Source organism: Toxorhynchites rutilus, chromosome 3, assembly GCF_029784135.1.
Source record: "Toxorhynchites rutilus septentrionalis strain SRP chromosome 3, ASM2978413v1, whole genome shotgun sequence".
Lineage (NCBI taxonomy): Eukaryota > Metazoa > Arthropoda > Insecta > Diptera > Culicidae > Toxorhynchites > Toxorhynchites rutilus.
In genome coordinates this window covers 245,350,910-245,375,140 of record NC_073746.1, presented here as the reverse complement: position 1 = coordinate 245,375,140, position 24,231 = coordinate 245,350,910, and the positions used below count along the sequence as shown (strand labels likewise).

At 39.6% G+C, this 24,231-nt stretch overlaps 2 protein-coding genes across 2 annotated transcripts; one reads left to right on the top strand and one right to left on the bottom strand.

Annotated features, from left to right (window-relative positions):
• Positions 1-15,246: 15,246 nt before the first annotated feature.
• LOC129774097 (ataxin-8-like) lies at positions 15,247-15,543 on the bottom strand (the record flags this gene model as incomplete). The annotated part of the gene is made up of 1 exon (XM_055777795.1): positions 15,247-15,543. A coding segment is annotated over one exon (297 nt), but the record flags the coding sequence as incomplete, so codon positions are not given.
• Positions 15,544-18,279: 2,736 nt separating this feature from the next.
• Positions 18,280-23,724, top strand: LOC129774096 (uncharacterized). Its single transcript, XM_055777794.1, has one exon. The coding sequence runs from the start codon at positions 18,280-18,282 to the stop codon at positions 23,722-23,724; it is 5,445 nt and encodes a 1,814-aa protein (XP_055633769.1).
• The last annotated feature ends 507 nt before the right edge of the window (positions 23,725-24,231 follow it).

Genomic DNA, 24,231 nt, shown 5'->3' with positions numbered 1-24,231 from the left:
TTCTCAACATTAACCCGAAATCAGCCATTCCATGCCAAACTGATATAGTGGTTCTCAGATTTTCGTGAAAAGAGGTAGTTTTGTTCTTTATCGCAAAACATTAGACCCGAATTTTTTATTTTTTCCGTTGGGTGACCATTTCCATTTTAGGGTTGTCCGAAAAATCGATTTTTTCTTCTGTTTTCCAAAAAAGACGTTTTTCCAGCCAATCACCTGGCCTTTTGCAAAAAAATACTACACAAGCAGAAAATTAGAAATCTGTTCTCGTTATTATTCATTGTATTCGTATTTTATTGTCATAGTCTCGGGTCCAAGGGCGCTATATTTTTTCATATTTTTTTCTGAAAAGTTGAGGATTTTTCACATAACATGTGTCGAAACCAGAGAGGCGTTTTATTGCGTTTTTGAGTTATGATTTTTCAAAGTTAATCGATGGTTCAAAAAAACATTTTTCACTTTCTTTAACTTTGACAAAAATGACTTTTTTAAAAAATTTATTACTTTTGAACTACTGTAGGGGAGAGGGAGGCAAGATGACGAATCGGTAATTTGACCCGTTGTAATGAAGGTATCGTCACCTACTTTTTACTGAAGATGCATCATAACATGGCCAAACTTAGTATTCGGTAACTCTGCCGAAAACGTTATCACAAAAAAAAGTGAAGAATAAAAATGTGAAGAATCGTGATTTTGTTATTTTTTCCGTTTTTTAAAATTTTATTATCCACTTAATGAGGAAAGTTCAAATTTCAAAATAATTTTATACATGATGATCTATTGTATATAATCTGTTTGTTTCATTCATGATTTTTTTAGCTAATTTTTTTTATTGAAAAAGTCGCTTGGGGGTAGGTTGGCGAACTGCAACATTATGTTATTTTTTGGTATTTTTGCAGATGGTTAGAGCTTATAAGCGAAAAATAGACCAATGTTGGTCGGACACCAGTTTGGAGAATGCTATGAAAGCTATAGAAGAAGGTTCGTCTGTTCTGAGTGCTTCAAAACAGTTCAACTTTGAGACGCTATCGACGAAAATATCCAGACATGGAGTTCGATTTTCAATTCAGCACATTCTGAATGCAGTTATTGGATGTATCCTGACAAACCATATGTGCGTGATTTATGTGTACATTTAACTTATTTGTACTTCTTATGTCCTTCTGTCTTATAAATAAATAATTGTTGTTACATTTTGTTGATTTTTAGGTGACCAAACCATATTCGCCAACTTGCCTCCAGGCATTCGCCATCTTGCCTCCACGTGGAGGCATGATGGCGAATTCCACACTTTTTGTGCAAAGTTTTTTGGTGGACAAAATTTTTAGTTTTTTTGCCCATCCAATAGATAATATGATGAAAAACACTTCAGACTATAAGAATCAGAATCAACATTAAAAAACAGAAAAAAACCAAGCTCCAAGGATCGCCAAAGCTTAACGTCGCCAACTTGCCTCCCTCTCCCCTACCGATTCAGATGATCGATATATCAAATTAAAGCTTTTTTTGAAAAAATGACACATTTGCCAATTAATTGAATTGATAATGTTCTAGGGCAACTATCCGAGGAAGCAGCCGAAGCTTCAAATAAATGTTATAGAAGGTATCGGGAAAGCTTTACGTTAAAGACATCCCAATACCGATCTAATGAATCGATTATTGATCAACTCTGACCCATATTGACCCATACATTGAGGACGAAACAAACGAAGAGCGTAGAGGTCCTGAACTTACTGACTATCGTGGAAGAGATTCAAGCTTCTCATGATGCCGGTGAAGAGGATGTTCAGATTGAAGACCAAGTTCAGATGGAAGATGAAGAAATTCAGATTGAGGACGAAGACGAAGAAGAAGAATATGAAGGAGAAGCCGATGAAGACGAGGAAGGAGATGAAAACATGGAAGGAGGCTAAGTCGATGTCTAGCAGTATATAAGAAGGCATTTTTTGAATTTTATCTGCAAAACTTGTGATGCTATTTTTAATAAGAATCTCAAATTATATTGCCAAAAGCTTATTATTCGTGATGTTTTTTTTTAAATAAGTATACCTATCTAATTATGTTGTCAAGTATTTGTAATACGCTATTTTAAATAATATTTTGATTTTAGTTTTTTTGGTTAAACCGAGTTGAAAAATGAACTCCGAAAAATACATTTGATACCAAACACGATAAAAACTGAAATGTCCCCTGAGGAACAAGAATTTGAAAACAGGTATTTTGAAGCGTTGTTACGTCACAGAAATAGAACTTTTTTTTAGAGGCGATTGAACTGAAAAGTTTAAACCCTATTAAAGCCAAAAAAAGAAGAAGAAAATTGATTTGAAAATCGGTCCACAAATGGAGGAGATCAATTGTCTCAAGAAGTAGTTGTTACGTCACGAAAAGTGTATGATCAATTCCAGCTTGACGTGATAACATTTTTACTCACTAAAAACACTTTGAACGTAAATCGAACAAAATTAAACGACGTTCTAGTAAAATTGAGAAAATTTCATCAGGAGGAGAATATGTTATAGTTGAATTGGATTGTTGTCAGTCAAATACATTTGTGAAAGGACAACACCTGAGTTTTTGCTGTTTCGCACTGTTGAACCTTAATGATTAATTTAATTGATTTCAGATTCGTAGATTCCAGAAAATAAAATTTAATTTTGTTTCAGCTTCCGGTTGTCGGAAAATAGTATTGATTGACAAAAAAATATGAAAAATCCATACGATATGAGTATTGGGTACAGGTGCGTTGCCAGCGGAGTCGAAAATCGTATTCCGATGTTATTCTGGAATCGTGGATGGTGGGAGGAACTTAGCGTTAGAGTGTGTGGATTTAGACAAAAAAGGTCAACGTCAACGTCAACATCAATGATAACGTCATTTTCAACATGTAAACATAAAAGCCCTCGCAGAGGTACGTGCACATGCACTCTCAACTAAAGTTGCTCGTCGACTCCTGGCTTAGCGATGACTCCAATTTTGCCTGTGCAATTTTTATTTGACATATCATAGCACTAAAAATAAGCGTTCCTATGGAATTAGAAGGCCTTCATCTATGTTATGAATCACAGAACTCCACAAAATCATGTTATATTTGATCAAAATTTGCTTTTGAATCCGGACATCTGTTTTTTTGCAATTCTTTGAGAAAAATTATTTATTATTCATTGTAGAACTTATTAACGGGTGCGTCATAAGTAGCGGGACTAATCGAGGGGCTTAGAATGAAAGGGGTGTAAGTGATTTGATCGATTTCTCTACAAAGACTCTCTCTTTTGGTCATAACTTAGCTGCAAATACATTCCGTGCTGTATTTGGCAATGTGGAAGGTAGGTCAGAACCTCATCTATCGGACTCTATAGCAAACTTAAATTGGAACGTTTTTGCAGTTGAGTTATTAACTAAAGAAAAAATTGATGAAGAGAAATCGATCAAGTCACTTACACCCCTTGCATTCTAAGCCCCTCAATTGGAAACGGGTTTGGTACAAAAGTTTTTTGTTAATTCAATTATTTATTGTATTTTCACAAGATGACTACTACAAGATGGCGCCATTTATATATATTTTCAAAATCCTATCAATATGGGTATCAAATGAAAGGGCTTTATTAGTAGAATACAGCAATTTATGAAAAATGTAAATCCAAAATGGAGGCCGCTACAAAATGGCGGATCACATATTTTCTCTAAATCCCATCAATATGGGTATCAAATGAAAGGGCTTGACTAGTAGAATACAGTTATTGATGAAAAATATAAATCCAAGATGGCGGCCACTACAAAATGGCGGATTACATATTTTCTCGAAACCCTATCAATATGGGTATCAAACGAAAGAGATTGACTAGTAGAACACGGTTATTCATGAAAAATGCAAATCCAAAATTTTTAAGAAATTAATGAATTGTATTAATGTAGAGAAATAATGTCTAATGATACAGATACTGTACTGAAAACTTGAAAATAAAATAATTAAAAATCACTATTTAAGTTCAACGGTTTCATTATGATTAAACATAATAACAACACAGATGATGTACTAAAAGCTAGAAAATAATTAGGCAAGTAGAAGTTAGTAATTATCACACCCCTTTCTTCATTAATCTAGGGCATTGTTAAGACTAAATCGTGGTCATGTAACGAAACAACTAACGGTAGGTAATGGTAATCTGACGTGGCCCATTTTGGATTTGCATTTTTCGTAAATAACTGTGTTCTAATAGTCAAGCCCTCTCATTTGATACACATATTGATGGAGTTCTAAGAAAATATGTATTCCACCATTTTGTAGCGACTGCCATCTTGGATTTGCATTTTTCATCAATAATTGTGTTCTACTAATCAAGCCCTTTCAATTGATACTCATATTGATGGGGTTCTGAGAAAATATTTGATCCAGCATTTTGTAGCCGCCGGTAGCGGATTCACATTTTTCATCAATAATTGTATTCCACTAATCAAGCCCTTTCATTTGATACTCATAGTGAAAAGATTTGGAAAAAATATATATGGCGCCATTTTTATTGGTGGCCATATTGGATTTGAATTTTTCAGAAACAAATGTGTTCTACTAGTCAATCCCTTTTATTTGATACCCATATTGATGAGGTTCTGAGAAAATATGTTATCCACCATTTTGTAACGGCCGCCATGTTGGATTTACATTTTTCTTAATGATTGTATTCTACTAATCAAGCCCTTTCATTTGATACTCATATTGATAAGGGTTGTAAAAAATATATATGGCACCATTTTTTGCTGGCGGCCATTTTGAATTTGAATTTCTCATAAATAACTGTGTTCTACTAGTCAAGCCCTTTCTTTTGATACCCATATTGATGGGGTTTAGAGAAAATATGAAATCGGCCATTTCATAGCGGCCTTCATTTTGGATTTTCAAGAATATTAAATACGCAGTTTTATAATGATTGCATAGATAAAGGTGTGTTCTAAATTTCAGATCAATCGGTCAACAGAAAGGGGGTTAAATTTCTATTTAAATGTGGGACAGCGCTGCAGACAAAGTTACAAAGTTACCCATTTTGGATTTGCATTTTTCGTAAATAACTGTGTTCTAATAGTCAAGCCTTTTCATTTGACACACATATTGATGGATCACGTACATATAAACGGATCATATAATCGAAACCGTCCTGTATATCGAACAGTTTTGCGGTTTCCCGAATCGAAAATCTTTGCTCCACACTCCATACTCCATACTAAGGTATCTAACATACCCTTATGCAATTCCTTCAATGAGAAATTTAATCGTCAACTTTCGACCGTCCGGATTTAAAATCATTTTCTGAATGCGCTTTTTATTCCGGACATGGGTTTGAAAAATTCACATTGATTTTTGCTTTTTAACATTTTTTTTGTTAACAGCTAGATACCATGTTTACACTAAACTAAATTGAAACAATAGTAACTATCAGTCACATCAATTCAACATGCAAAAAATGTGGGTTTTGGCATAATATTGAATGTAATGAAAAAGTGTCTGGATAAAAAAGCGTCAGTTTTAATCAGTATGGAATCTTTTGTGTGTCGATTGTGAAGAGCTTTTTATTATAGATCCAGTAGTGCTTTCTTTTCCCCAACTTCTTAAGTTGTATGTCGCTTCTCGAAACTACTACATTTGTATTGTGGTATTATGGTGTTTCACTCGATTCCAGGTCGTTGTGTATATGTGTGTTCGTGTGATTACACAATTTCACATGAATTACAATAAGCTTTTAATTCGTAGGTCATCTTTAGTTCTCAATCAATTCAAATAACCCATTTGAGGTGGGTTCGACAAAGCTGCGCCATGTTGTAGTGTCTATCTTTTTCTACGCAGGAGATACTGCTCGTTTAAGGTCTTCAAATCACTCATACTGTTTGTAAGCTGCATCTACTATTAGTATGATCACTGCTCATAAGATCTTGAGAAGGTTTTGACTGGTAAACATGATGACCAGTCCAGAATTTGAAGCCCCTATTCATAAAACTATATCAATACTTTCCGGATTTTATGAATTGATGCCAAATTACCCAATTGGACCAAATCTTCAAGTGTTTTAATGTTTCCGACTCCATCAGAACCATTGTCATTTCAATGCTTCCAGTATTAAAGACAATTTTGCAACAATTGATGCAAACATGGCCCCTCCTTGCAATGATTATCTCTCTTGATGTCTAATTTTAATAGAGAGGTCGGAGATATCACTGTTTTACAGTGGAATTGTCGTAGTCTTATCCCTAAATTGGATACATTCAAATTTGTAATTCATAAACTCAATTGTGATGTTTTTGCTCTGTCCGAAACCTGGCTCTCTTCTCAAAATGATCTCTCTTTCCACGATTTTAATATAATACGTTTGGACCGCGATGACAGATACGGAGGGGTACTATTGGGGATCAATAAGTGCCACCCATTTTTTAGAATTGAACTTCCACCTATTGAAGGGATCGAAGTTGTTGCTTGTCATGCAAACATCAGAGACAAAGACCTCTGTATTGTCAGCTTGTATTGGCCTCCGAGAGCTGCGGATAGCCGCAAGCAACTTGTTGACATGTGCTCACTCCTTCCTGAGCCACGATTGATCTTGGGAGACTTCAACTCTCACGGAACTGCCTGGGGGAACAGTACGACGACAATCGTTCATCGTTGATATATGACCTTTGTAACAGCTTCAATATGACCGTTTTGAATACTGGGGAAACAACACGTGTACCTAAACCTCCTGCTAACCCAAGTGCTCTTGACCTCTCGCTTTGCTCGAATTCACTATCGTTAGATTGCAAGTGGAATGTAATCCAGGACCCCAACGGTAGTGATCACTTGCCAATCAAAATTTCCATCACCATTGGGTCGAATTCTTCTGAATCTATAAACATGGCATATGACCTCACAAGACACATTGACTGGAAAAAATATGCGGACGCGATTGCTCTAGCCATCAATTCCAGAGATGGTTTGCCTCCATTGGAGGAGTATTACTTCATTTCTCGTTTGATCTATGACAGCGCGGTTCGCGCTCAAACGAAACCTATCCCAGGTTCCACTATTCGTCGAAGGCCTCCCAATCCATGGTGGGATAGCCAATGTTCCAAGCTTTATCAGGATAAATCGAACGCATTTAAAGCTTTTCGAAAACGTGGAACCATTGAGAATTTTCAAACGTATTTGGACCTTGAAAATCAATTTAAAAACTTGATCAAAGGGAAAAAAACGTGCTTATTGGCGAACTTTCGTGGGAGGTTTGTCACGAGAAACGTCAATGAAAAAATTATGGAAAGTGGCTCGAAACATGAGAAATCGCTCTTCATCGAATGAAAGCGAAGAATATTCACATCGATGGATTTTTAAATTTGCACGGAAGGTTTGTCCCGATTCCGTTCCTGTGCAAAAAATTGTTCGAGATATACCACAAGATAGGTGTGATCTTGATTCCGAGTTTTCGATGGTAGAATTCTCTCTTGCTCTCCTTTCTTGTAACAATTCGGCTCCAGGAACGGATAGAATTAAGTTCAACTTGTTGAAACACCTCCCTGATGTGGCGAAACATCGCTTGTTAAATTTATTCAATCGGTTTCTGGAGCATAATATTGTTCCAGATGATTGGAGACAAGTGCGAATTATAGCTATTCAAAAACCCGGAAAACCCGCGTCCGACTTCAATTCGTACCGCCCAATAGCAATGCTGTCTTGTATACGGAAATTGTTGGAGAAAATGATCTTGTTTCGCCTTGATCGTTGGGTTGAAACGAATGGCTTACTCTCAGATACACAATATGGGTTCCGCAGGGGCAAGGGGACGAATGGTTGTCTTGCGTTGCTTTCTTCAGAAATTCAAATGGCTTACGCCGAAAAAAAACAAATGGCTTCAATATTCTTGGACATAAAGGGGGCCTTTGATTCTGTTTCAATAGAGGTTTTGTCAGATAAATTACACTCTCGGGGTCTACCGCCTTTATTGAATAATATGTTATATAACTTGCTTTGTGAGAAACATTTGAATTTTTCTCACGGAGATTCGGCAGTGAGTCGGGTCTCTTACATGGGCCTCCCTCAGGGCTCCTGTTTGAGCTCCCTTTTGTACAACTTCTATGTAAGCGACATTGACAATTGCCTTACACAAAATTGCAGCTTAAGACAACTTGCAGATGAAGGAGTAGTGTCTGTCGTAGGATCAAAAGAATCCGACCTGCAAGAACCCTTACAAGATACTTTCAACAATTTTTCAACCTGGGCCATTGGGCTAGGGATCGAATTCTCCACGGAGAAAACAGAGATGGTGGTTTTTTTTAGGAAGCATAGACCAGCAAAACCAAAGCTTCAACTTTTGGGTAAACCGATCACTAATGCTATGTCATTCAAGTATCTTGGGGTCTGGTTCGACTCCAAATGTACTTGGGGGCCCATATTAGGTATCTGAGTAAAAAATGCCAACAAAGAATAAACTTTCTCCGTACAATTACCGGCACCTGGTGGGGAGCCCATCCCGAAGATCTTATAATGTTGTATCGAACAACTATTCTCTCAGTGATGGAGTATGGCAGTTTCTGTTTTCAATCAGCTGCCAAAACACACCTCATTAAACTCGAGCAAATTCAGTATCTTTGTCTCCGTATTGCGTTGGGATGTATGCCCTCAACGCATACCATGAGTCTCGAGGTTTTGGCAGGCGTACTCCCACTAAAAGATCGCTTCATTTTATTATCTCTTCGGTTCCTCATCCGGTGTAAGGTTATGAACCCATTGGTGTTCGGAAATTTTGAATGACTTCATATCATGAATTCATCTCCATGCAGGTTGATCCTTCTTCGTATATTCCCAACCGTGTTTGTTTTCCTGACTACATCAATTCCTCTGTACATTTTGATCTGTTCATGAAGGAGAAAATCCATGGAATTCCAGATTATCATCGATCGGGGATCGTTCCTACGATCTTCAATGCAAAGTATGGGCGTATCAATTGTGATAATATGTACTTTACTGATGGGTCCTCTATGATTGAGTCCACAGGATTTGGAGTGTTCAACGAATTTTTTAGCACCTCCCACAGTCTTCAGAATCCTTGCTCAGTGTATATTGCTGAATTGGCAGCAATACACTGGGCGCTGGACAGCGTCGCCTCCACGACCTGTTACATTACACTATTACATTGTAACGGATAGTCTTAGCTCTGTCGAAGCTATCCGTTCAGTGAGGCCGGAAAAGCACTCGCCGTACTTCCTTGAGAGAATACGAGAAATTTTGAGTGCTTTAACCAGACGCTGTTATGTCATTACCTTTGTCTGGGTCTCCTCACATTGCTCAATTCCGGGTAATGAGAGGGCTGACTCATTGGCAAAGGTAGGTGCAATTGAAGGCGATATTTATCAGCGTCAAATCGCCTTCAATGAATTTTATTCTTTAGTCCGTAAAAATACCATCGTTAACTGGCAACGTAAGTGGAACGAAGATGAAATGGGTCGGTGGCTTCACTCGATTATCCCTAAGGTTATCCTCAAACCATGGTTTGAAAAGTCTGGACTTTATTCGCACCTTTTCTCGACTCATGTCCAATCACTGTTCGTTAGACGCGCTACTCTTTCGTTTTAATCTTGCCGATGGCAATATCTGTGCTTGTGGCCAAGGTTACCACGACATCGAACACGTTGTTTGGTCGTGCGAGGTGTATCTTGTTGTCAGATCGAATTTAGAAAACTCTCTTCGGGCCAGAGGAAGACAGCCCAATGTGCCGGTGAGATGTGTTGGCTCGGTTAGACCTTGATTACATGTCCCAAATATATGTCTTCTTAAAAGTTATCGATCTTCGTGTGTGATTGTCCTTATATCCTTATATTCTCCTTTTCCTTTTCCTTCGCGAGAAATCAAATCCCTTCTTACTAACAATAGAATAAGGTGAAATGTAAATACATATTAGATATAAGATAGGCTTAAGAATTGAGTATGATGAATGTGAGTGCGAATGTGAGTGTGAACATTGTCAACATATCCTTATATCCCTTCCTTTTCCTGAAAAAATGTCACCCTTCTAAACTCGAGTAGAACGCGATTAATCGGTTCTCTACTCCATTAACACTAGAATTAATGAAAAATGTTATATATACTTGTAACAATACAGATAGGAGTTTGGCTCCTTTAAACTTATGTAACTGAGCCTGTAAAAATAAACGATTAAAAAAAAACATTTTTGCGACTTTGCTCAGCAATCACATTTGAATATACGTTGGGGTCGACCGAAGTGGAGAGAGTTGCAGCCGTCAAAGACCTGGGTATCCTGCTCGACAACAAGCTAAAATTTACGCAGCATATTGCAACGGTCACCGCTAAGGGTTTCACCGTTCTCGGGTTCATTAGACGCCACACTCAGGCATTTAGAGATGTCAATTGCCTCAAATCGTTGTATGTGTCTCTCGTACGCAGTATATTGGAATACGGTGTTACTGTTTGGGCCCCATACCACGCTGTTCACATCGCTCGTCTGGAACGTGTGCAGAAAAGTTTCATCCGATATGCTCTTCGTCATCTCCCCTGGCGCAACGACCAACATCTGACCACATATGAAGAACGCTGCGCACTGATTCACTTACCGACACTGCAAAAACGACGAGAATTTCTCCAGAGACTGCTGATATTAGACCTTCTTAACAACAATCTTGACTGTGCTGAAGTTTTGGGCAAGCTTCGAATCAACACTCCAGGTAGAACAACCAGACAATTTGTTTTTTTCCGGCAAGCAGCACATCGTACTCTATACGGACAGAATAATCCCTTGGATGTTTGTTGCCAACGGTTCAATGAAGTGTATTATTTGTTTGAATTCGATATCTCCAGAAATGTGTTTGTTATAAGGATTCAATAATTGAATCCTTTTTCTCAAAAATGTTTTTTTTTTCCAAAATCTAAAAAAAATATATGGATAGCCCTTACTATCTTTTATAGTTTCTGGAATGTAAGGCATTTTTGTATGGACTCCTGAAACTCCTGACTCCTGAAAAAATAATGTTTTACTCGTTACATTTTTGTGTGTAAATTCTCGCGTTTGGCATGCTCTTGACATGTTTCTAAACAGAAACAAGTTAGTAGAACATGTAAATCGCGATAATTTCTACATAAAAATGTCACGAACTAATAGTAATTTTTCAAAGAAAAACATGAAAAAGTTGTTTTCACTTTTTCTTTGTTATTTCAAGTATGCAAAGTTACTTAAAAGACACATATGTTTATACTAACAACGTTTCACAGCAATCTGAGATAGTGCTGCCAACGGCCAGTCGAGTTGGCGTGAAATTCGTCCAATATCGTTTGAATTCCATCAACTTGTGTTAAAAAAAATAAACTATTGTTATTTGCATTGGTTTTATTATTCAATCATATGAAAACCACTTTGCAGTTCTTACGTACGTGACCGTGTATCTGTCGGCTAATGGACGACACAAATTTTACCTGCACAAGAAGACGAGAGATGAAGAAAGAGAGAATTACTCTCGTACTGCCTGACGGCCATTGGAAGTCGGACATTGGACAATAAACCCACAGGTAGTGGGCGGTTCATCCGGAGTCGTATGGTTATGTAAATTTTCCCAAATCCCAAAACTTTTTACACAGCCAACTAATTACGAACTTGGTGTAGGTACCGCCTCTGTTTCACCCTGTTCAAGAATGTTATTGACGTGATTTGCTCCGACACAGAGATTATCAGAACTCTTGTTATTGCAAGTGTATGTAACGGACTCAGAGTCGCCAAAACCCAGCTAATGCTGAACATCAACGTTTAATGATGTTTCCTTCGTTGAGTCCCCGTTTCATATCCCTCCTATCCGATCGATAAACTTTTACTTAGTCGCGGCAATACATACACACACTCTTTACAGATGCACGGGCCGAAGGTTGTGCAGTCCACTGATCATTCAACAAGAGCCAAAGGTTGTACCGCTCATGACAACTCTACACGAGCTGATGATTGCGCCGGCTAGTGACCATTCTATCCTGGATTCCTCGAGTCGAGAAAGACGCACCACGCTAGATATGGGGTACAGACTAGGGGGGCGTTGCTGATTAATGGTCAGCTGCATCCCAATAGGAAGTATCCCGTGTCGGGCACACGTACAGAGCATCGAAGACTGCGACATACCAATTATGAGAACACTTGTAATACTAACCTCGAGTCAACCGCGAGTAATCGGTTACATATTACTAACATAGATGTAAGCAAACATTGTCAAAATATTGAACTCCCGGCCCCGTTAGGCTGACGCCATATGAGCCTTAATAAAATATATATATTTTGGAAAAAAAAAATTGATGAAATTTGACAACAGGAGAGAAATGGTAGCATGAACAATGCGAGTATTTCGATTGTAATGGGCATCTTACATGAACAAAATTATTGGCAATAAGGGTTTTCAATATCATGACAGCTAGGCTTTCGACATCCCATCTAACCTCAATAAATATTTTGCCTCTTACACGGTCAATATCGTCCTCAACCCGAGACAACGAAAGTATCTGCTATGACTAGTGGCGACATTCGAGTTTGGGATCTAAACTGTTCTCCATCAGATTAGAAGGCTCAAAGGCAATTTTCAATTGGTAAAAATTAAACTAAAATATCTACTTGATATTATTTAATTACTTGAAGCACGTAGTCTTAACCCTAACTTCACCTATTTTCTCATGAATTTTGCGATATTCCCAACTTTTTCGAATCAAATTAGTATTCTATATACTAATTTGATTCGAAAAAGTTAATTGTCATTCCTAATTTACACTTCAAAGTTCATTTTTTCCTTATCAAATACACACTCGCTTCACAAATACAGGCTGTTCCTTTCAGTTTCAGAGATGCCAGTTTTTTTAGTTTGCAAAAATGTATGCAAGTTATATTATCTGCAAGCAAATGATTTTATTCTATAAATAAGACTATGACAGTAGAACCTCGATTATCCGCGAGCGGGTGATCCGCCATGCGGATTATTCGCGACTGCGAGTTCCATAGTAGATCAATAGCCCTTTCCAGAATTTGTTCATCAGTGGTAGGTCCATGCTCTTTTGTTTTTATTATTTTTATTGTCGTCAATCAAAATTGTAGACCAATACAATCTTAATACTACTTAAAACTAAAAAAAAAAATCTAAAGAGAGCTGGCTGGATAATTTATCCGTTTAATTCAAAAGACGATTTTAACACAAAGTTTTTATTCATTTATTTATTTATTTATTTCGTCAAACCAGTGTAGACTAAATATGCTGCCCAAATATTAGAGTGAAATTTAAATATATCTTATTCTATTCAAATAGTCTTTGAGCATTGACCTTGACATGGTTACATCAATTATTTCACTGTGTTCGTTACAGAGGCTCATCATACGATTAATAGGACTATATTTGGCATAATTAGTTCTTCGGTAATCTATGTAGAAAATGTTAGGGTTTCTCAGGTGCCTAATCGGTGCGTAAAAATTTAGGTTTCCTAATATTTCTTCTGAGTCCACTCGTTGTAATATGATGTCAATAATAAATAGAATCATGGCAGAGTTCCGACGTTCTTTTAAGCTTTTCATATTGATTAGCATGCAACGTGCCTCATATGGAGGGAGATGGTATGAAGACCAGCCTAGTTTACGAAGTGCAAATAATAGAAATTGTTTTTATACAGATTCAATTCTGTCTTCGTGTGAAGTTATGTAGGGGGACCATACAATCCTACAGTATTCGAGAATTGATCTGACGTATGTTATATACAATGTTTTTATTGTGTACGGATCGTGGAAATGGTAACTAAAGCGTTTGATGAAGCTCAACATATTATTTGCTCTATGGATGATTGTATTATAATGGTCAACGAAGATTAGTTTTGAATCTAAGACCTCGCCTAAGTCTCTTACTCGTTGACATCTGACATCTACTGATGGGTTGATTTCCCAGCTTGACACCATTGTTCAATGGTGTTCTTCTTCTCGTAAAAGTCATCAAAGTGCATTTCCTAACATTGAGCTGTAATAAACTCTTAGTGCATCAATTATAAACTATGTTAATTTTATTTTGGAATGTTTGAGAGTCTTCATCATTCTTTATTTCCATGTACAGCTTCATATCATCTGCGTACATAAGTGCCTTAACACTATTAAGAAAAACGCAAACGTCATTAACAAATAAAATGAACATAAAGTGGCCCCAAATGAGAGCCTTGAGGAACTCCGGATGTAACAAATATTGGTTTTGAAATTTTCCCATTAAACCTTAATATTTGCGTGCGGTCAGTCAAATATGATTGAAGCCATTTCAATAGCTTGACTTCTATCCCTATTTTTTGAAGTTTAAGAAGCAGTAATTGTATAGCAACACGATCAAAAGCCTTACTAAAGTCAGTGTATAGAGCTTCAACTTGATTACCATTATTCATTGCATTCAAAGTGAATGTGACAAATTCCAGCAAATTTGTTGTTGTTGATCGTCCTTTGAAAAAACCGTGTTGTTTATTCGTAATTCGTGTCTTTAGTTGTTGAAAAAGTTTTTGGTTTATTATGGCTTCAAAGAGTTTTTGAATGCAAGAAATAATTGCTACTCCACGATAATTTCTTACATCGGATCTATTACCGGATTTGAATATAGGTACAAGAAAAGAGTTTTTCCATATTTTTGGGAACCTTTCTGATTCCAATTACGTATTGAAAAGCCATAAAAGTGGATGAGTTAATTCAGATGCCAAATTTTTTATAAAAACCGGTGGAATTCCGTCAGGACCTGGCCCTTTTGAGGCATCAAGCTTATTTAATGCGTCAAATATTTCAATGTAAGTTAGTTCTCTGACTCCAACATCACATGGAAATTCTGGAAGAAATGCAAAGAAGTCACGATCTCGGCCCTCCTCAGCTGTTTCAATATAAACTTCTTGAAAAAATGTTGCAAAAAGGTTGCAAATTTTTTCTGGGTCATTCCCCACGGTATCGTCAAGGTGCATGCGTGATGGAAAACCATTGCTTTTTAATTTTGTTTTTATGTAATTAAAAAAACTTTTCGGGTTAGACTTTATGTCCGACTCTGTTTTTAAGTTGTAATCTTCAAAAGCGATTTTAAGAGTTGCGTTGAGCTGTTCGCAAATGTTCAGATATTTTTCGAGATTAGCGTCAGATTTGTATTTGTTATAAATTTTATGTGCCTTCTGTTTTTTATTTTTTAGATTCTTTATGTTTTGATGAAACCAAATCGGATACTTTGTGTTTATATTTCTCCTTTTTCGTCTAGTTGGTATCTCCTCGGTTATTGTGATTGCTCTTGTTGTTGTTGTTGTTGTTGTTTTTGTTTTTGTTGTTGTTGTTGTTGTTGTTGTTGTTGTTGTTGTTGTTGTTGTTGTTGTTGTTGTTGTTGTTGTTGTTGTTGTTGTTGTTGTTGTTGTTGTTGTTGTTGTTGTTGTTGTTGTTGTTGTTGTTGTTGTTGTTGTTGTTGTTGTTGTTGTTGTTGTTGTTGTTGTTGTTGTTGTTGTTGTTGTTGTTGTTGTTGTTGTTGTTGTTGTTGTTGTTGTTGTTGTTGTTGTTGTTGTTGTTGTTGTTGTTGTTGTTATTTCTACGATTGTTGACATTGGTCCTGTTCCTGCTGCCATTGTTCCTGTTGTCATTGTATCTGTTATTATTATTATTATTGTATGGGCGATTTTGTTTACGCCGTTTTCTGGCTTTATCTGACTCTTGTTGTTGTTTTATTCTACGGAGTTGCCGTGCATCATACTCAGACCAATCTGGCTTCCATATCCTTGCTGAATCCAAAATTCTCCAGCTCCATTCTCCAGTTCTGAGTTCTCTGGAGGGTAAAATGGGGGATTGATTGGAAGAGTAAGTTCCGCACGCAAATCCTCAGCTAGGCTGGGGCAGGACTCCGGTGGAGGTGGTAGCATATGTTCAACATTGTTTCCTGTTGATATAATAACGGCTGACAATGTTCTTAATTCCTCTAATATTTCTATTTCGGCTTGACTATCATGTGGAGTTTGATTAATGTTTGCCGCTATTTCCAGTGACAAATTCCCTAGATGTTGAATTCCTTCTCGCATTTGGCTGAGATCGCGATTCAATTCCGACGTCGTTGATTTCATATAAACCGCTATATTCTCTAGAGTGTTATTCATTGCGATGTCAATGAGTGACGTAATATGATTCTTTATCGTCACCGCATAGAGATTGCTGTTTTTATTTGCGGACAATTCCATTTTCAAATCGGCGAGCTGACCCTCAAGTCTGTCGACGGCTTCATGTACAACACTTGCAGTTTGTTGCTGCAGTGTCAGCCGATGGATCACTTCCGTATTGTGTTGCTCGTTGAATTTTTTTTTTTTGGTGCTTGGTAAGTTCACTAAAGTCCAACTTGGCGCGTACGTAATTCTGGCACTTATTACAGCACGGTAAAACATATGATGTAATGTCAACGATCTTCTTGCGACGTACGACGATGCAGGCGGCGTGGAATCGTCGCGGACAGCCAGCACATTTCCACAAATTGACACTGTCGTTGATTCCGGTATCACAGCAAATTTCGCAACTCATGTTGATTGGTTTATTTACGTTTATACGTTACACTGGGCGGAAAACTAGGTCAATACAACTGAATCGTTTGCAAAATATTCACGGGTGCTTCGAGCAATTTGAAAACACGTCCAATCTGATCGAAGGCTAGAACTTTAGGGTATTGCTATTACATTATTTAGCCACTGGTATACACGACTTTATAGATGGATAGTTTAATGATTTTATTTTTTATTTTTTGCTGTATTATAGTGACTTTTATCCTTTGGCTGATTCATCATTTGGACCAACGGATTTATTTCTTTGGAAGAATGTTGGGAGTGAGAATTAAACACGTAACCTTTAGCATGAGAGGTACGGATGTTAACCACTACACCAGATCACCTTCATATTTTAATGATTTCTGTGTTGATAAAACATAGTTTTTTTCGTGTTTGCACCTCTTTTTTGGTCCTTTAACGCATCATCCGCGATTTTCGTTATTCGCGGTGAGTTTTCCCGACTATTCTGCAGATAATCGGGACTCAGTACCATGAATTAACACATGATGTTTTTCCGCCTGTGATTTTCCCAGATTTTCTCATTCTCCAAATTTCATAGCGAAGTGTGAAGAAACACACAACTTAGACTAAAGCGGCTGTCCCGCTAGCTAGCAAAAAAAAATGACCGAGCTCAACATTAAAAAACTCCTAAAATGTCGTTACGTTTCATCCACTCTCTCACCACCACATTGTCAGTTTACTTTGAGGTTTTGATTTGTATCGCGAAAAGTACAGTATTTTGCTATTACAAGTATCAGTTTTACAAACCAAAAGCTTTTATTTATGCTTCCTACAATTTCAAAAGTTTATAAATTTTAATTGTAATCACAAAAAACTAACAAAAATCAAATATCCGCTTGCAAATCTGGCAAATCTGGCAAATCTGGCACACAGTCTTGTTTGGGCACTTACCACAATTAACAAGCTGACCCTAATAGAATTTGCCATAATTATATTTAGTCACTCAATCCGTTTTGCATGACGAAAAGCGGAGGAGAGTAGTAATAGGAGATAGGATTCTCTCGCATCTCGTTATCGAGATGAAACACTCTGCCTCGATAACCACTATCAGTTTTATCGAGCAGATCAGTCTAACAAAAACCGTCGGATAAGATAGTTCTGTTTCCATTTCGCTACGAATAAAATTTCAATAGTGTACCACGTGTTACCGTTCGCGCTTTTATTACGGTAAACTTCTACCGTTCAACGGACCAGATTCCGCCGTGAAAAGATCACCAATCCGGAGAACCAGCGCCCCAACATTTAATGGTCCTTCGAGGAACCGGATTGGCGTGATCGAAATTATTGGCGGGAAAAGGAACACATTGTGTGTGGTGACAATACCACCATTGTAGTTGCTGGTCCTTTGTGCCATTGTTCCTGCGGCATCGGTTGACCAGATCGGCGATCCCAGATCCAGTAGACGAGCTGCATGGACTTTTTGCAACATATCTGAACCACGATTACTAGCATCCCGCAGACACGGAGCAAATTGGCATATTCTACATCATCCTCCTGTTTGTGGCAAGATTAGCGTGGGTCGGTGAACAATAGACGGCAGCGTGAGTACACACAGCATCAAGGTACGAATATTTTTTGACGAAGAAATAAAGTTTGCATGCGCATTTCGATATATTTTGAACAAATTGTGGTACAATTGATAAAACGTGGAAAGCAGAACGTGCTAGAATTCTAATATCAATCCGATTTGCGAGCGATAAGAGGTTTATTCAACAATGGCGTCGTTACGTGAATTGACAAAGGCTGAACGTGGTTTTATTGATTCATTGTCCAATTTGGAATCCTTTATTGAAAATTTCGTCCTAGAGCGGGATCATAGGAGAATTGTTTCCCGATTGGAGCATTTGGAGGTCCTGTTCAAAGATTTTCGTGAGAACAGGGCAAAAATTGAAGCTCGGCAAGATCAAGATTTGAAGTTGACTGGGTCCGATGAAAAAGAAGATCAAGTGAGGAAGGATGTAGATGTCGCCAATCGAAAGTCACGGTTAGATTTTGAAGACCGTTATTTCGATATCAAAGATTTTCTTATGTCGCATAGAATCCAACCGACAGCTGTAGCCTCCACTCCCCATCCGCCCAGCCAAACCTCATCCTCCCGTGTTCACCTCCCAGTTTTTAAAATTCCATCCTTCGACGGCAGTGTTAAAGATTGGTTAGGTTTCCGTGATGCTTTTCAGAGCATGATTGCCAAAGATACGACGCTCTCGCCCATTGATAAATTCAACTATCTGTTATCGGTGGTGACGAGAGAAGCCAGAACTTTGGTGGAGTCAATTGAGGTGACTGCAGACAATTTTGATGTAGCATGGGAAATGTTGGAACAACGTTTTGAGAACAAAAAGGTCATCGCTCGAACTTTGATGGACAGTTTCCTCGACGCTGAGCCGATCAAGCGGGAATCGTACGACGCTCTAGTTGGTCTCATCGACTCGTACGAACGCAGCCTGTTACAACTCAAGAAAATCGGTCTGAAAACTGAAGGGTGGTCGCATCTCATCGCTCATTTGTTGTATAAACGTCTCGATAAAGAAACACAGAGGCTGTGGGAACGAGTACATAATTCACGTGAAGCACCAATCTACGAAGAATTGTTAAAGTTTCTCCGGGATCATCTGGCAACCCTACAACCCCTCACTTCCTCGAAATCTATTGCGTCAGTCTATCGTTCAGAACATAGTAGGATGGTAATGAAGTCGAAAATTGGTTCTACACTCACAACAACCACGCTCCTCCAGAAAGTTTGTCCACACTGTCAAAATCCTTTCCACTCTCCTTTCAAATGTATTTCATTCAATAAAATGACTCCTTCCCAACGACTTGAATCAGTCAAAAAAGCTGGTTTGTGTTTAAATTGCCTTTCTTCCTCCCATTTGGTGCGGGCTTGTCCTAGCTCAGCTTGTCGTGTTTGCGGTCAAAGACATCATACGATGCTACATCTGCGACCAGCAAGCAACACCTCCAACTCAGGACAAGAACCATCGCAATCGCAACCATCTAACTCCATAATACATCAACATCGATCAAATTCAATCGCACCAAACGCAAACAATCCATCTACTTCGCAATCGCAAACATATGCTACCACGCCCGTAACTGCATCGTCAATGAAATCCACTACCTCCACCCACATGCCAGTAGCCTTGCCCGCTAGTGTACCAGCCGATAGCAGTGTCGTTTTTCTCGCGACCGCCGTCGTTAAGATAGAAGATTATCACGGAAATACTTTATTTGCAAGAGCCCTTTTGGATGGATGCTCCGAACGAAATTTGATGAGCGAACAATTGGCGCAGAAATTGGCACTAAATCGGAAACACGATCCTCTCGCATTCCAAGGTATTGGACAAAGCACTGCAAACTCGAAACAATCGGCGATGGCAACCATCCGTTCACGCTGTACGGATTTTGTCGTCGATCTCAAATTCCACATTTTACCGGAATTTAAACCTATTTTGCCATCGAATCAAGTGTCCATAGTTAATTGGAACATCCCATCGCATATCCAGCTAGCCGATCCTCAGTTCTTTGAGCCCAACCAAATAGATGTCATCATTGGTGCAGACATCTATTTTAATCTACTGTGTGATGGTTTTGTCGACCTCGGACCGGAACTACCCCATCTAAAAGAAACCGTTTTCGGGTGGATAGTTCCCGGTAAATGCAACAAATTGCAGTCAACGAGACCAGCCAGCACTTTCGTATGTAGTAATGCTGAGCTGGAAAAACAACTTACTCGCTTCTGGGAAATTGAGTCGTGCCATTCGAATGAAACTCTTTCCGTGGAGGAACGGAAATGTGAATCTCACTTCACCGCTACCACGACACGAGATCCCAGCGGACGGTTTGTGGTTTCTTTACCTAAGAAACCAGATGTTCTAGAGAAATTAGGAAACTCCAGAGACATTGCAATCCGTCGTTTTCTATCGCTTGAACGGCGTCTCCATGCTAATCCTCAGCTGATGGAAGCATACGAAGCTTTTATTAAGGAGTACGTACACTTGGGACACATGATCCTGATCGATCCAACCAACGATGTTTCAAAACCTGGAGAGAAAATCTACTACATGCCTCATCATGGCATTATTCGAGCAGATAGTGCTACAACGAAACTCCGCGTTGTTTTCGATGCTTCATGTCCCTCCGATTCCGGCATCTCGCTGAACGACGCTTTGATGGTGGGACCGGTAGTTCAAGACGAACTGTATAGCATCATATTACGATTTCGCATACCTCGTTTCGTAATTGTGAGTGATTTGGAGAAAATGTACCGACAACTGCTGGTATATCCCAGCGATCGTTTGCTCCAGCGCATCGTCTTCCGGTCTTCTCCGTCGGAACCCATTCAAACCTTCGAATTGCTGACGGTCACTTACGGCACCGCATCGGCCCCATATCTAGCAACCCGCGCCCTGAAACAACTCGCCACTTATGGTGAATTGGCCCATCCCGACGCAGCCAAAGTCCTCGTTAAGGATTTTTATATTGACGATCTACTTTGTGGGGTAGATTCCGAAGAAGAAGGAATCAAACTCTGCCACCAACTGAACGATCTTTTGCAATCTGCGGGATTTAAATTGCATAAATGGGCATCCAACAGCGTGACTATTCTTCAAAATATTCCGGTGGAGCTTCGCGAAGAAAGAAATTTATTGGAGCTCGATTCATCGAGTACACAAGTAAAAACTCTTGGTTTACTGTGGCAGCCAGTCGACGACGTTTTCCGTTTTAAGATACCTGATTGGTCCTACGAAGCGCCGATTACCAAACGCTTGGTATTGTCCGAAGCAGCACGTTTATTCGACCCTCTTGGTCTATTGGGGCCAATCGTTCTACGCTCCAAGCTCTTTATGCAAGAGCTGTGGAAAGCGAAAGTTTCCTGGGATGACCCTTTGAAGGAAAATCATCAACAATTCTGGAAAGAGTTCCGGAAAGATCTTGAAATTCTCGACACATTTATTGTTCCACGGTGGGCGGCACCAATCACAGATCCTGTCAGTACTGAACTGCACGGCTTTAGCGATGCTTCGGAAAGCGCATACGGTGCGTGTATATTTCTTCGAACTATTTCTGCAACTGGAGTAGTTTCTGTACATTTGCTCACAGCAAAATCGAAAGTCGCCCCTAAGGCGACTGAAAAACTCGAACTCACTATTCGATTGCCACGGCTTGAGCTCTGTGGAGCGCTTCTATTAAGTCACTTATTCGAGAAGGTGGAAAGCAGTCTGCAAGTTGCAGCCCGTCCGTTCTTCTGGACGGACTCAATGATTGTTATGCATTGGCTAGCAGCATCGCCATCGCGCTGGAAAAAGTTCGTTTCCAATAGAGTGGCTGAAATCCAGCAAATTACCGCTTCAGGTGTCTGGGGACACGTTTCCGGTGTCGAAAATCCGGCAGATGTCATATCTAGGGGTATGCCAGCCAAAGAGCTGATCGACCATTCACTATGGTGGCAAGGGCCTCCATGGTTGCAACAGCCAAATAGATTCTGGCCCGAGATTATTCGGACATCAGACAACATTTTCACTCAAGAACAACTGCAAGAGACACCAGTAGTGGCTCTTCCTGCCGTCGTACATAGCACTGTATTTTCAATTAAATCGTCTCTCTCAAATTTAGTTCGCTTAGTAGCCTACATACGTAGATTCTGCAGGAATGCAACCAAGCAAAATCGACAATCCAGAAGTTCCGGACCACTATCAACAGCCGAGCTAGAAGAAGCGTTAATATGTCTAGTGAAACTCTCCCAGCAGGAATCGTTCGCTGCTGATTTACAATCCATCCGAACAACCGGTCACGTGAAACCAACCTCCAAGCTGAAAGCGCTCGTTCCAGTACTCGTCGATGGTGTACTTCGCACTCGTGGTCGTCTCAACCACGCAGCTGTACCCTACGCCCAGAAACAGCCAATGATTTTGGACCATAAACATCCGTTCACCTTATTAGTTGTTCGCCATTATCATCTGAACCGCTTACACGCCGGACCGACACTTTTGGCCGCCATCGTTCGCACAAAATTTTGGCCGTTACGTTTACGCGATCTTACTAGAAAAATTACACACGAATGCGTGACCTGCTTCCGCACACGTCCTAATTCTTCCGACCAAGTCATGGCAGATTTACCCCTTGTTCGTGTAACTCCAGCTTTGCCGTTTCTAAACTCCGGAGTGGACTTTTGTGGTCCCTTTTATCTTCGGCCACCTACCCGCAAGTCCGCACCGTTGAAAGTATTTGTGGCTGTATTTGTTTGCCTTTCTACCAAGGCAATCCACCTTGAATTGGTGGGAAATTTGTCCACTGATTCGTTCATCGCTTGCCTAAAGCGATTCGCAGCACGACGAGGGATACCCAAGACGATCTACTGCGACAATGCGACTAATTTTGTTGGAGCACGGCGAACACTAAACGAATTTGTCTACTTATTTAGCTCCCAGCAGAACCGCATGGAAACCACCCGTCATTGTACTGAAAATGGGATTCAGTTTTCGTTTATTCCTCCGAGGTCACCACATTTCGGCGGCATCTGGGAGGCGGCTGTCAAGTCGCTGAAGACACATCTTCATCGTACACTCGCAAACGCCATGGCCAACACCGAGCAATTTACAACACTACTCGTACAAATCGAAGCACTCCTCAACTCCAGGCCTCTCACGCAGCTCAGCAACGATCCCGAAGATCTAGACGTCCTCACTCCGGGCCACTTCTTGGTGCACAGGCCCCTTACTGCTATACCGGAGCCATCGTACGAAGAAATACCCACCAATCGCTTATCGCAGTGGCAAATGATCCAAGAATATCTTCGCCGCATCTGGAAACGGTGGTCAACCGAATATCTGTCGGGATTACAACAGCGAACCAAATGGACCAAAGTACGAGACAACATTCGCATCGGTACGATGGTATTAGTTCGCGAAGAGAACCTGCCACCGCAAAAGTGGCGGTTTGGTCGAGTAGTGGAAGTATTTCCCGGCAGCGATGGACTCATCCGCGTCGTCAGCATCCGCACGAAAGACGGCATCTACAAACGGGCAATCACACGTATTTGCGTTCTGCCTATTGCTGACAATCAACCAGACCGAGAGACTGTAGCGTTCCAGACGTTCGAGGTGCCAGCAACAAACGCAATGTTGGATGGGAGGGGACCTAATGGTCCTCTCGCAAGTTAAGTATCTAATACGCTTCCTTGAAAATTGTAATCCCCGACCTAAAGTCAACCGAATTGGCAGGATACCTGGACTTGGACCACCCTATTCGTCAAGAGGAAGATGTCAACCTATCTGGCAACCCCCGCTGAAGATACCTCAAGATCCGATCTACCACCCTACTACGTTGTTCCAGAAGATGCAGTATTGATGAATTTATTGAAATGTATCCTTATATGTAGTTAGAAAAGCGAATTATTTATCTCTATCTATAAATTATGATTGAAATCAAGATTTCAATGGTGGGCGGAATGTTTGGGCACTTACCACAATTAACAAGCTGACCCTAATAGAATTTGCCATAATTATATTTAGTCACTCAATCCGTTTTGCATGACGAAAAGCGGAGGAGAGTAGTAATAGGAGATAGGATTCTCTCGCATCTCGTTATCGAGATGAAACACTCTGCCTCGATAACCACTATCAGTTTTATCGAGCAGATCAGTCTAACAAAAACCGTCGGATAAGATA